The sequence below is a fragment of the Agrilus planipennis genome, unplaced genomic scaffold (genome assembly GCF_000699045.2).
Source record: "Agrilus planipennis isolate EAB-ADULT unplaced genomic scaffold, Apla_2.0 scaffold308, whole genome shotgun sequence".
NCBI classification, from domain to species: Eukaryota; Metazoa; Arthropoda; class Insecta; order Coleoptera; family Buprestidae; genus Agrilus; species Agrilus planipennis.
Window position 1 is genome coordinate 255,955 of NW_020439143.1, and position 14,201 is coordinate 270,155.

General features: G+C 36.4%; 1 protein-coding gene across 1 annotated transcript in view; it reads left to right on the forward strand.

Annotated features, from left to right (window-relative positions):
• Positions 1-12,551, forward strand: part of LOC108741469 (maestro heat-like repeat-containing protein family member 1) — a gene marked incomplete at its 3' end in the record, with an annotated part of 64,895 nt that extends 52,344 nt beyond the window's left edge. The window contains exons 7-9 of the mRNA XM_025977820.1: positions 385-702; positions 11,811-12,236; positions 12,302-12,551. Of these exons, the coding sequence (XP_025833605.1) occupies positions 385-702; positions 11,811-12,236; positions 12,302-12,551 (994 nt within the window). The remainder of the gene's footprint in view (positions 1-384; positions 703-11,810; positions 12,237-12,301) is intronic.
• Positions 12,552-14,201: the final 1,650 nt, after the last annotated feature.

A 14,201-nucleotide genomic window follows, 5' to 3' on the forward strand; every position in this document is an offset into this window, starting at 1 on the left:
AAACGCTTTTTCAAATTTAATAATTTTTTTCTCAAAAACTATGAAGAATATAAAATATAAAATAAAAAAAGGAATCATTAATAATCTTTATTTAACTACAGCCTAATTTAGCAATTTTTTACTTTTACAAACATAAGAACAAGAAAGTAACATGAGGGGGGGGGGTTAATAATTTAGACGTAGTTAATTTTAAGTTTTCCGCTCTTTCCGATTCAAGCCGCCGAAAAACCCGTTTCACAGTAGCATTGAATGCTTTTCAGGTGATACTGAGATTTTCGGTTTTCTTTTTTTGGGTGTGTTGATAATGTTATTGATGATTATTATAGAAAAATCTGATTTTTTATCTTTATAGATAATGCTGTCAACCACATTATTTTGTTTTAGATACGGATTTTATTACTCACAGCTTACAGTGAAATATGTGGTAATCCAGTTTCTCCATTGCTACAAGTAATTGAAAAGGACATATTAGATTTTGCAGTTACAGAATTGGCTAACTGTAAGGATGTGACGGTGCGTTCTTGTTGTTTAACTGCAATTCAATCAGTGGCCGAAGCAATGCATCCTGATAGAAACAATCTTCATGTTAGAATGCGAAACAAAAATTTAGTCATACAAAATGTCTCAAGTCAATTACAGTTACATTGTGGACCGGAATTTGTACAACTTTTTCCACAAATTCTTTCTGTATTAACGGCCTTGGTAAGTTGTTTGATAAAAATAACAGCTTAGTGCTTATTAAAGAAATTCTGATTTTATTATAGGTACATAGTTATTAATCTATTTATTTTTTTTAATTTTGGTGCTTACAATTTTATAATCATTTATACGACTTCATGAAAATATGAAAAAGTAGTTTTCTTCAAATCGCATAACTGACATACTTGATTACCTCCTTTGCAGCAATGTAAGTCTTTTCAAATTGTAATAGTTATTTTCTCTTCTTCGATTAATCGATACCAAAAGTGAAATTAGTGAATAGTACAGAGTGTCCCATAATGTTTTGCTATTTTTAAACTGAAATAATACAAATGTTTTTGCCCAAAAAAAAGTAATTGATTGTTAAAATATTAACAATGAACGCGGATTTTTATTTATTAAAAATAATGTTTTCAAGATGTCTTCCGTGTCATGTCATGCCTTTTAGAAGTCTAGACCTTAAATTGTCAAAAACAGTCCGTATCATGTCCTCTAGAATAGCGTTTATTACAGCCTGAATTCGCAGTTGTAATGCTCATGTGTCTCATATACCTTGGACTTTAGATATCCCCACAAGAAAAAGTCCAGAAGAGTCAGGTGTGGACTTCTTGGGAGCCAACGTAGATCACATTACTTTGAAATGACTTTTCCCTGAAAAATGTCTCCTAGCGTTGTTAAAGTTCTTCTAGCGGTGTGGACTGTGACCCCCATCTTGCTGAAAGCAATATTGGCATCAAACCCCACGAATCCTTGAAGCGCTGGTAGAAAGAAATCGTTTAACATTTGAACATAACGGTCACTATTTACTGTAACACTAAGGCCTCGGTCGTTTAAAAAAAAATGCACCAATAATTCCGCCCGCAGATATTGCGCACCATACCGTGACTTTAGTAATGTATCGAATAAACCATCAATTATTGCTTGTGCAAAATTACGACTAATTTCGTAGTCCTCCGGCTTTACATAGTGCACAATTTGAATTTTATATTAATGAAACTTCAGTTCCTTTGACAGCATTGGATGCACAGATAATTTGGAGAACGCAACGCTTATGCATGTTCCCTTACCAATTTACAAGGATTTCGCCTAATTGCAAACCGAACAGTAGCGACGTTCTTAGGTGTGTTTACAGACCGAGGGCGGCCCAACGGCTTCTTGTTTATACACGAATCTGTTGTTCTGAACTTCCTTAAGAATGGCTGCACTAACCGGCAACACAGCAAATATTTAAACGTACTATTTTTTGTTTTTTAAATAAAGCTCTACGAAGAGTGTGCTATGATCCCCCGTCCAACTCTCCATTCTTACTACATAATCTGCAACCTTCCTCGACCTGGCAAATACAAAGTCGTGACACTTCTGTAGTGTTGCTAAACTAGCACTCTCTAAAAATAGTAGAGCATTGTGGGACACCCTGTATATTGAATAAAGAATAATTTGAAATTAGCAATATACAAAATCGAGTACTTAAGTTGGTAGCATATGGAAAACCTTTTTTCTTATTAATCTTACGAAAAAAAATTACTCTTTATAAAAAGTCCTGCATGCTCTAAAATACATAGAGACATGAACATACTTACTTAATAATTTGTCAGTCATATACAAATTTTTCTTTACTTTTGAAAATAGCAGAAACCTTTATAAAGAAAAGTTTTTGAGAATTACAAAGGTGTTACAAATATGTAGCCGTTTCTATCGATTGCTAAAATCATGATTTCGTATTTTTCTTCTTACTCTTGCCCCATATGTGTGAATATTTATGCATGCATATTAATAATAATTCGATTCTGATCAAAGTTGTCGTATAAATGACATGTTTGTCAGTATTTCACTGAATGTTAAATATTAGTTTTAAAATCAAAAAAGCAGTAATTGAAAGAAAAAATTATATATGACTGACAAATTATTACGTGTTTTAGGTCAGCAGGACTTTTTATAAGGAATAACTTTTTTTCATAAGCTTAATAATAAAAAAATTACCTATATGCTGTCAACTTAAACAGACACACTATGTATATCAAAAATCCTATTTTATGACTAATCTTGTTGTAAGCAACTATCACACATATGAAAAGGTTTCCAAAGACGTTGAAATAATCTAAACACTAAAAAATTGAAAAGAAGCTGTTGAACCATAATATAATTACAGTAGACATACTATAATTACACGCATATTACTATGTACTATTATGCCCTTACTATAAACTTTAAATCTACTATAATTTTTATTTACCATATTTTTAGACTGGAAAAACAATTCTTTTGTAATCAATTTCAAAATGCTTTTTATTTGTCGCTAAAATGATAGTAGGTTACATTTCAATATAGCACTCCTAGCGTACAACACATAAGTCACTTCGATCTGTGGACCACTGAACAGCTGAATACTCCCAGTAAAATTAAAATATATATTGTAATGTTCGTGGGTTTAACAAATAACTTCTAATACTGATAACGACAAAAACTATTTATTTACACTAATTATTACTGAAGAACTTAAAAACACTATTAAATTATTAATAAACATAGGTTATGAATTATTCTATTTATTTACACTACTGTTGATTTATCATTATTGACTGCGCTATTTATTTCACTGCTATCACTGTCAATTTATTTTTGGATTCACTTCTGCAACGGTCAATTTATTTCTTCACTTTCGGCGATCGTCTCTTCCTTTAAATACTCCTTTGTTTACTTTCGGGAGCCTTCTCGAAACATCCAGGTAGTTTCTTTTTTTCTGAAACTTTTTAACTGCTTTCCCAGAACGCAGATACGACACACACATTTATAAAAACGGCGCGCAGGCGGCTAGTCGGCGAATCGATAAGCTGTTCACGCACACGTGTGCCCGATCGCACACAAACACACTCGTGCTCGCTACACTGCCCCTCCTTAAGGATGTTTCGTCCCGAAACATTTTCAATTTCCGTTTCGCAGCATCATGCCGGAATTTGCAGTTCTCGCCTTCACGACATCCGCTCCGGTAATAGAAGTAACAGTCCACGGTCTTCTCATGATTGGTCCGATACGGGTTATTAATGCAAACCAATACGCCTATTCCAGTACGGCGAAACAGGACTTCGATCATGTTCCGTACGATCCTCCAATCTAGGTTGTCCAGTGCGCAACCAAGCCTCGGAATCGTCAGCTTCTTATTCTCCAGAAGATGTCCGCGGAGTTCCATTACTGCGTCCCGAAGGTCACTATAAGTTGGTTTATCAGAGCATATTCCTTTAGTTCCTAGGTAATAGATAGATCGGATTTTTTGCGTCACTTCAAATCTCCTGTTAACATGGGGGTTTCGTTCATGAACTCTTCGAATGTGGGCTATGCCGACGAACTGACTCGTGGATATCGTTAATCTTTCTTCGGAGGTTGGTAACATAATCTTCTCCAGCCAAGTCATCTCCTGGTTTACAGCTTAATTTAGGTTACAAGGTAGTTGTAACTCTTTTCCAAAAAGGACACTGGCAGGTGTTTGGCCAGTCGTTTCGTGGACAGATGAACGATATGCTATTAAAAATAAAGCAAATAGCGGTCCCAGTCCCTTCGGTGACCAGACACTACCTAGGAGAGATATTTAATCAAGGTCCGGTTCATTCGCTCAACCATGCTGTCCGATTGTGGATGGAGTTGAGTAGTTCGAGTTTTCTTTATCCCTAGGGGCTCGCATATTGCACGGAATATAGCCGATCGAAATTCCTCCTTTGATCTGAGTGCAACTCCAAGGGCACCCCAAAACGACTGATCAACTCTTTTACCAGCTCCTCAACTATGGTTTCTGACTCCTGGTTCGGAAGGGCATAGGCTTCAACCCACTTGGTAAAATAATCCATAACGATCACGATGTACTTGTTACCTTTCTCAGACTTTGGCAATGGACCGGCCACATCGATTGCGATTCGTTCGAAGGAGCCACCGATATTGTATTGACGCATTGGCGCCCTTGGCCTTTTTTGTGGTCCATTACTCGCAGCACAGGTGGTACACTTATTACACCAATTCTTGACATCTTCCTTACAGTTCACCCAATAAATTCGCTCTCGAACTTTCCCAAGCGTCTCATTCACCCCAAAATAGTCACCAGATGATCCATCATGAAGATACTGCAACACCTCTCTAACCTTGTTCCTAGGAATAGCCAGTTGCTTCCTATCTTCCTCTCCATCTGGACTTTCAACAACACTCTTCAGGATGCCATCATCTAAAACCATTGAGTCCCACTAAGCCCATAACGATTTTAGTACTTGGGTACAGGAAATTTGCTGCCACGTTGGTCGTTTTCCGTCTCTTTTCCATTCCATCACCTTCTTCAAGTCCGGGTCGTTTTCTTGGTCGTGTTTTATATTTTCAGGTAACCACTCGTCGTCGATTAGCGTGACTCGTCGAATTGCTTCTTCATTCTTTTCCATTCGATCACACTACTTGCAGTCTGTTTGACAAGATCTTCTGGAAAGTGCATCGGCATTCTTGTGTCCGGTTCCAGGCCGGTGCTCTACATCAAAATTATATTCCTGTAGCTTCTCAATCCATCGCACTACCTGGCCCTCCAGATTCTTGAAATTCAGAAGCCACCTTAAAGCTGCATGATCGTTGCTTAGGGTGAATTTTCGTCCATATAGGTATTTATAAAAATGTTCTACACCTTTGACTACAGCCAGCATTTCTCGTCTAGTGACACAGTAGTTTCTTTCAGCTTTTGATAAGGTTTTGCTAAAACAGCCGATTACCTTCTCTTGGCCATCTTGTAACTGCGACAGAACGGTTCCCATTCCCTCATCGGTATCCAAAATGAACATTCCATTGGTCCGAGGATATACCAGTACGGGGACTGTAATTTGACAGGCCGAATCCCAATGAAATTTTCGGTCACTTTCGGTTAGACGTGTCAAAGTTTTGGCGATATTGGCGAATCCATAAACATAGCGACGATAATACGTGCACAATCCCAAGAAGCTTCTTATGTCGTGGACATTTTCAGGCACTGGCCATTCTTTCACGGCCTTTATCTTTTCTGGATCCACGGCCACGCCCTTCGCTGATACAAAAGGTGGCACTTTTTCGGATTGAGTTTCAAATTGGCCGCTGGAATACCGCTTGCAAATTCTGCAGGTGTTTTAATGGTGCTTCCAATCACTATGATGTCATCCAAGTATACCAAGCAGGTCTTTCCAATATGATCACTCAAGATTTTCTCCATTAACCTTTGGAACGTCGCCGGGGCATTGCATAACCCGAAAGGCATAACTGTAAACTGCCATAGGCCCGTGCCGATTAAGAATGCGGTCTTTTCCTTGTCGGTAGCATCTAAAGCAACTTGCCAGTATCCGCTCTTCAAATCGAGTGTGGCAAACATTTTCTAGTCAGAAAGCATATCCAAGGTGTCATCAATCCGTAGTAGTGGATAACTGTCTTTCTTGGTTACGTTGTTGAGCTGTCGGTAATCCACACAAAAACGGGTTGTCCCATCCTTCTTCTTTATCAATACTACCGGTGATGTCCATGGACTTGAGGATGGCTCAATTATGCCAGTCTCCTGCATTTCGTGGATTATTCGCTCTGCTTCTTCTTTCTTGGCCAGGGGCAATCGTTTAGGTCTTTGACGAATAGGCTGCGCATTACCGGTATTGATCTTGTGTTTTACGATATTAGTCCTTCCCCTACCATTCTTGTCAGTCTTAAAGACGTCGGCTTTCTGACAAAGTAGATGTTGCACTTGTATTTCTGCTCACTGGTTAGATTCCTACAATATCTGTCAATCACTCCACTTATTTTAACAGGTACTGTTTCAGAATTTACCTGCTGTTGGCGTCAAGTACTTGGGGAAGGAGTGCTTCTGCTACACTGCCTCCTGACACTGACCTAGTTCGCCGCAATTCCAACATCTTAGCTTTCAAGTTTCTTTATCGAACTTGGAGATGATTCGGCAGACGGTATCATCTAAAGATTCTGACGAATCCGTTTCTTCACACAGTAGCCGAACCCTTCCCTGTTTTTATACGACCGTTTAACAGTTTCGTACCCCAATGCACAAGCCAACGCATTGGCTAGCATCTTAGGTCGGTCAAGGCGTATTCGTTGTTGAGTGTCACTGTCCCGAAGTCCATCAGTAAATGCCTCCACTACCAACCTTTCCATCAATTCTTCTGGAGTATTAGGATAGGCCAGTCGAGACAGTCCCGCAATATCAGCCTCGAATTCTTGTAGAGATTCCGTTGGTTTCTGCTGGCGGGTTTTCAGTTGGATGTGATACATCGCTGTTAAATGAGACTCGCCGTAGCGCAACTCTAACCGTTTTCCAACTGTTCATAATCCGCCAATTCTTTCGGGGAAAGGGTGTTCAAAATGTCACATCTCCACAAAGCGTAACGGCCAACGCAGTGGCTTTCTCTTCAGGAGCCTCGAATTGCTTGTGGTATGTGATCCATGAGGACTTTCCGTCAAACGTTGGTGGTTTTACTCATGTTCTTGACTCTATACCGCTTCTTTGGCTGATTTTAAATACTCTTTTGTTTACTTTCGGGAGCCTTCTCGAAACATCCAGGTAGTTTCTTTTTTTCTGAAACTTTTTAATTGTTTTCCCAGAACGCAGGTACGACACACGCATTTACAAATACGGTGCGCATGAAGAAAGGCGCCCGCGGCTAGTCGGCGAATCGATAGGCTGTTCACGTGTGCCCGATCGCTACTATATATAAGTAACTTAACCTCAATTATGAAATATATACTTGATAATCTGTGTTTATATTATTGTAAAAACTCAAATGCATTAATAATGTATTTGATAATTATAGGGAAAATACTTATGTGAAGTAAGCAAATTTAACTAAATAGTTAAAGTGCGAGTTGTGCATTTTCCTTAATCTGAACAAATCACGAATCAGTAATCATCTTTTCAGTAGATAGATAGATTCCATTCGTGCGTATGTGTGTGCTCTTCGTTTTTTCCCCTCTCCTTTTCTTTCCTTTTCGTTATTCATATTGTATTCCATATTCTTGCATGGGCTCCTGGGCCCGTAATCTGCTGTTCCAATTTTCTTTCTCTTTTGCCGTGTACTCACATTTTTCTAGGACATGATGTAGCGTTTCCTCCTCATTCTCACACATTCTGCATAGTCTTCTTTTCTGAAAGCAAGTATTTATTAGCTTTCGTTTCTGATCCTGACTTGAATCTTGCATACATCTCCAGTTTATTTATTTGGGTTGATTTCTTTGTATTCCTTGACGTACTTCAGAGGATTTAGTTTTTCCTCTGGCTTTTGTCTGTATTTTTTTAATAAGTAAGTTGGTTATAGTAGTCCGGTGTCTGTTTCTTTTCTAGAAAGTAATTCCTTCTCTCTTTCTTTCACTTTTCTGCTATTGGCCTTTTTCCCTTTTTACATTTTCCTTTTCCAATATTTAATTGTATCTTGTCTTTTACTTTTAAATATTTCTTAAGTAGATTACTTCCTTTCTTATTCTTCTTTTCTAATTTTCCATTCATATTTTATCACCCTTTTTCTTGTATTATTTGCCATCTTTTTTTTGTCTGTTTCTAATTTTAATAGGTAGCTTGGTGTTGTTTCATCAAGCCTGAGGATCCCTTTTATGTATTTGTTTTGTACTTCTTCGATTAATTTGTGCTCTAACCATCCCCATATTTCCGCTTCATACATCATTATACTTTTTACCAGTACTTCAAATAAATACATTTTCTTTTCCCAACTTTCTTTGAACTTCCTTTCAGATATACTTCGTACTTTCCCTAATTCTTCGTTTCCGTTGTTGTTCTGTATCACGTAGCTTCTCCAATTCTGTTTGGTATCACATAATCAATCACCGACTTTCCAGCTGTTGCAGCATATGTCATGCATGCGTTCTCATTTCCTGTAAAATATCCATTTATTATGTACAGACCTTGCTCTTCCATCCAGTTTATAAGTTTTTCCTATCTTCATTTCCAGTTCCATGACTGTTTCATAATCAACTTTGCCTCCTTTTCTAGCTGTTTCGACGTTAAAGTCTCCTATTATTGTCGGGTCTTTTTTGTTTTCCTCTATGATTATTGTCATCCTTCTTTATTCTCCCTCATATATATATTCATAATTATTATTTCTTCACTTCCTGTCTTAAGTCTATCCTTATCAACTCAGTTTATTTTCTTGGTGGTGATTTCTTTGTCTAGCAAGTTTTTTCTGAATGCTGTGCCCATATATATACCCTTTCATTTTTCTTTTCTCTTTTGGCATTTATTTTTATTTCATATTTTTTAGCTGTCTCGGTCACATTTAGTATGTCGGTTTTGTTTAATTCCTCCCAATTCTCTTCTTCTAAACGATTTATGCTGCTTACGTTCCAAAATACCACTTGTATGTTTTTCTTATACTTACTTCTGATCGTAGTTACTCCTAATCAGTGATTCTATTCTTCTGCTTTCCCTTTCGAAACCATTTTTCCTTCCTTTCATTCCACTATAGCTCTTCTTTTTCTGTTATTATTTTGTTGTATGTAGTTTTGCACTTTGTTCCTTTTTCTCTGTTTTTTTTCTTCTTTGATGATTTCTTGTCTGCTCTGTCTTTCCAGCCATGTTATGTCATTTTTGATAAATATTTTGCTCTTTTCTTATCTCAGTTTATTTTTGTTTTTCTTAACATTGTTTTTTTACTTTATGCTTTTCAGATTAGCTCCTAAGATATTTTCTATATTTCTCAAGAACCAGAATTTCCTTACTATTACTTTTACTACTAGCTATTCCTTCATCCATTTCTAGGTCTATGAACTTGTCCTTCAAGTCATCGTCTCTCTTTTCTATTTTTTCATGAAGGTTTTTCCATCTTTCTTTCTCTTCTTCGTCTCTTTTCTGTTGTTTTTCTTCATATTCCTTCTATTTTTTCTCTAACATCTGCATCAGTACACTCCGTTTTTTACTTTCACTTTCTGGGCTCTCCAGCCTTTCTTCTTTTTTTTGGCTTCTTATCTGCTTCTCTCTAACCAGCTTTCTAGATTTCCTGCGGTGCTGCCTCTGCTCGAGTTTGATGATGATTGGCTTCCAGTTTTAAACCCGAGTGGTCTGCCTCTTTTTTTCAATTCTTATTTTTGGTTTTGATAGTTGTCTCATTCAGCTGTGAGTCATCGCAAGTTGACATTTTTTTAATACACCAATATAATCTATTTCTTCTAATCTAATTCAACTGTTTGTAAAAAACTATGAAGTAGTTAACATTCATAATTTGTTGTTGGCCTTAAAACTCATTAGATTCAACTTTTTTTGTCTTCCAAGGACAAATGTATAAACAAGACCTATGGGTGGCCCTGTATCTCCAATTTTAGCTAACGTAGTCATGGAAAATCTAAAAACAAACTGCTTAGATCAACTCAGTTTTACACCTTTATACCGTTTTAATAATCCCTGGTAATAAATTAATGCAAGTGATATTTGATGTTTTTAATAAACACCATCCCAGATTATAATTCACACATAAAATAGAAGAAGAAACAGCTTTTTAGGCATTATGGCAGAAAATTCTAATGATACTCTTATATCACAAACTAGTATCACATGAAAACATTTTCAGTACGTTACGGATTGGCTAAATTCCAACAAAACCCAATTAGACCATTATACCGTAACAATTCATTTTAAATATGTTATCTGGCTATGAGATCATAGAAATGACAGTCAAGCACCTTTATGTATACTCAGGGAATTTTAGGGTTTTCAACAAATGTGTGACCAAGGAATTGAAAATACCATAAGTTGGGAGTTTGTACAAACGAATTGCGAAGGCTACGCTCCTGCGTGTTCGTCTTGACCAGGGAGAAAAGAAGTTGTGCGAGACGGGACTATAATTTTTATTATAGCTACACCTGCCGTAAACCCATGAACTACCTTTGGTAGTGAATACTAAAGTACCTGTTGTCCTAGCGACTAAACTATCACGCTAGAAGAATTTCTTTCTTTCTTCTATAACCTGACTACAGTTAGCTCGATCTCACTCGCTTAAGGAGACTAACCAGATGACCGCTGACAGCTAGTCAAAGCTACGAAATTGACGCAAAAATACACAATTTTAGATGAGTATTTTATAATAATTATAAAATATTATTCTGAATTCACTTTGACCTATACCAATATTTAAGAATCAAATTGCCAATAAAAATATAGACAAAGAAAGACTGTTCATCAGTTAATGGGAAACCGAAAATAATTACAACGAATACATACCTATATAAATGGATTAGAAAAAAAAAAACCTATTGACATATTATTATAAATTTTGCAACACCCGAGTATAGGTGGTTATATTACATTTCGATAGTTCTTTATGTACACTGTGGTTGCTTACAAGTTCACTTAGCAACACTTTCTCCACGACCGATCACAACGTTAAAGTTCACAAATAACTTTGCCGAATCGCGATGTAAATGTTCTGGACTACAAGCTCATGCTAAAAATCCAAGGAGTGTAATTACACACTATAAATTATAGATAGAATTGTAGTACCGTACGAGACAACAACTTTAATCAATATTTGCTTGTACTAAATAGGATGTGGTAACGGTTGTGACTAAACAGCCGCCGATGGAATTATTAGGTTACGGTATGCAGTAACCCTTATTTAAACGAGGGACGCTATGCACCTTGAGTTTACGTTAGGTTATGATGAGAGAGGATTCCCTGATTAGCTAGTGTGAAGTGCTGTACCCTACTAACCTACGTTAAGTTATAGTAAGAACTGATTAAACCGTCCAACGTTTATGAGTATTTTAAAATTAAAATGTTTGAAGTGGGTATTAGTACAAAAAGACTTCTTGTTTAGTTCTTTCCATTGATGAACTATATTATGGTTTTTTTATGTTTTCGTGGTGCTATCTGTATAAATGAAGAACTGCAAAGTTTGAAAGTTTATAAAATATTTTCGTAAAAAAACTATATATATAAAAAATATTAACGTTAGTAGTGTATCATCCGTATTAAAGTTACCTTTAAAACGGAATAATTGAAAACATTGGGTTATTTCATTTAAAATTAGAGGCATGATGCATAATGCTGTTTACTTATTATTTCTTTCTAATGCACCAGTGGAAAGTTATAAACGTTAATTTTGTGCAAATTGTTATTCTTCTAGATAAAACTACCGCCTGGTTTAGATATAGAACAAAGAGTTCAACTCCTTGATTGTTCTGTTTCTACCATTTTGAAGGCGTCTGGTGTATACTGCAAAATAAGTGAAGATAAAACAAACTATGGGGATTTAAAACTGGCTTGTTTCGTTTATAATAGTTTCACACCTTTAAATCTCTTAGTTCAAGAAATATTTTTACAAAATCCTGACCATTCAACTTTAGATGAATTGGTGATGCTTATCAAACCTTGGTTGAGTCGGAAAAAACCAGAGCAGCGCTTGCCTGCCTTGGAAATTTTGCAGAGTGCTCTGTTTACATACTTAGAAAATTGTCAGTTTGTTTATGTCTCAGGCTGCTTAAGTCATTGCGGGGAACTTGTAGCAGGTTTAATTCCACGTTGTCTCGATGTAAATAAAAATATCAGATCGGTTAGTAAATGTTCACTTCTTTGCCAGTTTTAGTTTTGTCAGCAGATAACCATTTTTCTTTACAGGTTGCACTCCAATCAGTAAAATTATCTCTTTGTATAGCTGCTCGCCATGATGGACATGCTAAAGAACATGAAAAAATTGTTAGTCAGAAACTCAAAAACTCATTGGACAATATACGCACAGATGAGTCTTCATTATTATGTAATTTAATGATAGACATTGCATCTGCTGCTCTAAATTATGTACCAAGAGCTCAGATTCCTCAACTTATATTGGGACTTATCGATTGCCTTGTCGATACTGAATTGCAGAGTAAGTTTTTTTTAGTTATTACTTTAGTTCATTTATTCAATTTAAGGGTTAATCCATCATTTCAAATACATCTTAAGCATCACATTTTACACTATTACTACTCTCTTAAAAATTTCTTACCCTAATAATTACTGTGGATGTATAAATATACTACTTATGATACAAACAAAAAGTAAGATATCAAAATTGATAGTTTTTACAGCATATCTATAAAATAATCCGATAATTTCAAAATTCAAACATTTCAAGCAAGCCTTTCGTTATAGTCTGGGAGGTAGTGTTCTTTGACATAGGTAGTTTCTTATTTCTTTGTCTAGCATCCAACGCGATACAGGTGGGTGGTGACGTAGTAGGCTGTGACAGCAGTGATAGTTTTTTTTTTGTTTCAAGAAATGATTGATGTCACGGTAGAACATCATTATTAAATATTGATAATGAAAGAAAGTGAACTACGTCATCTATGTTAGAACTGTGAATTCTGCGTCAGCCGGATCTCTTAAAGTGTAGCATAGCGTAGCGCTTCTCTTGGCGCTTTGGAAATCTGAGGTCAAGCTGACGCTGAATCCATCCCAATAATGCTGTCTGACGCTCATTTTCAATCTCAAAGGACTGTAATTAATAATTCTGATAAATTTTAGAATGAGAAGTATTAATTTAGTTATGTTTATTATATAAGCATCAAATCGATCAACTGAAAAACCATGTATAAACAAGAAACTGCGATTATAACAGGATTTTATAAACATACATTACAGAGATGTTTACAGCTCTTTTTGATGTTCAAATATATGAAATAATAGCAGAATTTAGTGAATAGTGTCGATACCTATTGATGAAATAACATTATTCTGCATCATCACTTTCTACATCGGTATCAGATTAAATCGTGAAATAATAGTACCTTGGCCAAGTGCACCTAAAATACCAGTTACCACGGAACATGTACAATGCCTATATACAAATGAGGCGGGAAACTCAAATGTCTTATTTCAAGATTTTATCAGGGCCAGTCGTCAGTCGTCCATGTGATTTCAATAAATGCTACTTTAAGCAACACCATAACAGTTACCTACAGTTAATAAACATCCGTATGCTTTCACGGCCGGTGTGATGTCGTTAATTAAAATGAACTTCCGGGGTTGTCGGCCGTGGTCAGTAATTACAAAGCCTATAGACCACGGCACACAAACCCGAAAGTCATTACTTTCGATTTACGACAGTTATACTTCATAGTGTCAGTGGCGGATCATTTCCTTATAAAACGTACCTACAATTCCATATGATCTTTTGCACAAGAACCCCTCTCTCGCCTCTGTATTCGATACCCTCCCTCCGTTCTATTTCATTTCATTCATTCTTTACAATTTAATTCTATCTTTACTACGCTAATCATCAATCATCATCATAAGGTCGTCAGTCCTAAGACTGGTTAGGCACGTACCTCCACCTTTTCCTATCCTTAGCTGAACTTCGCATTTCCCTGAAACTAGAAAAACCCACATCCTTGACTATTTGCGAACAGTAATCTAACCTAGGTCTACCTCTACCCCTCCTAACTCCTGTTTCTGCCTCTAATATGTCTCTGACTAAACCTTCATGCCTAAGAAGGTGTCCTACCAACCTATCTCGCCTATTTTTTATTGACTTCCA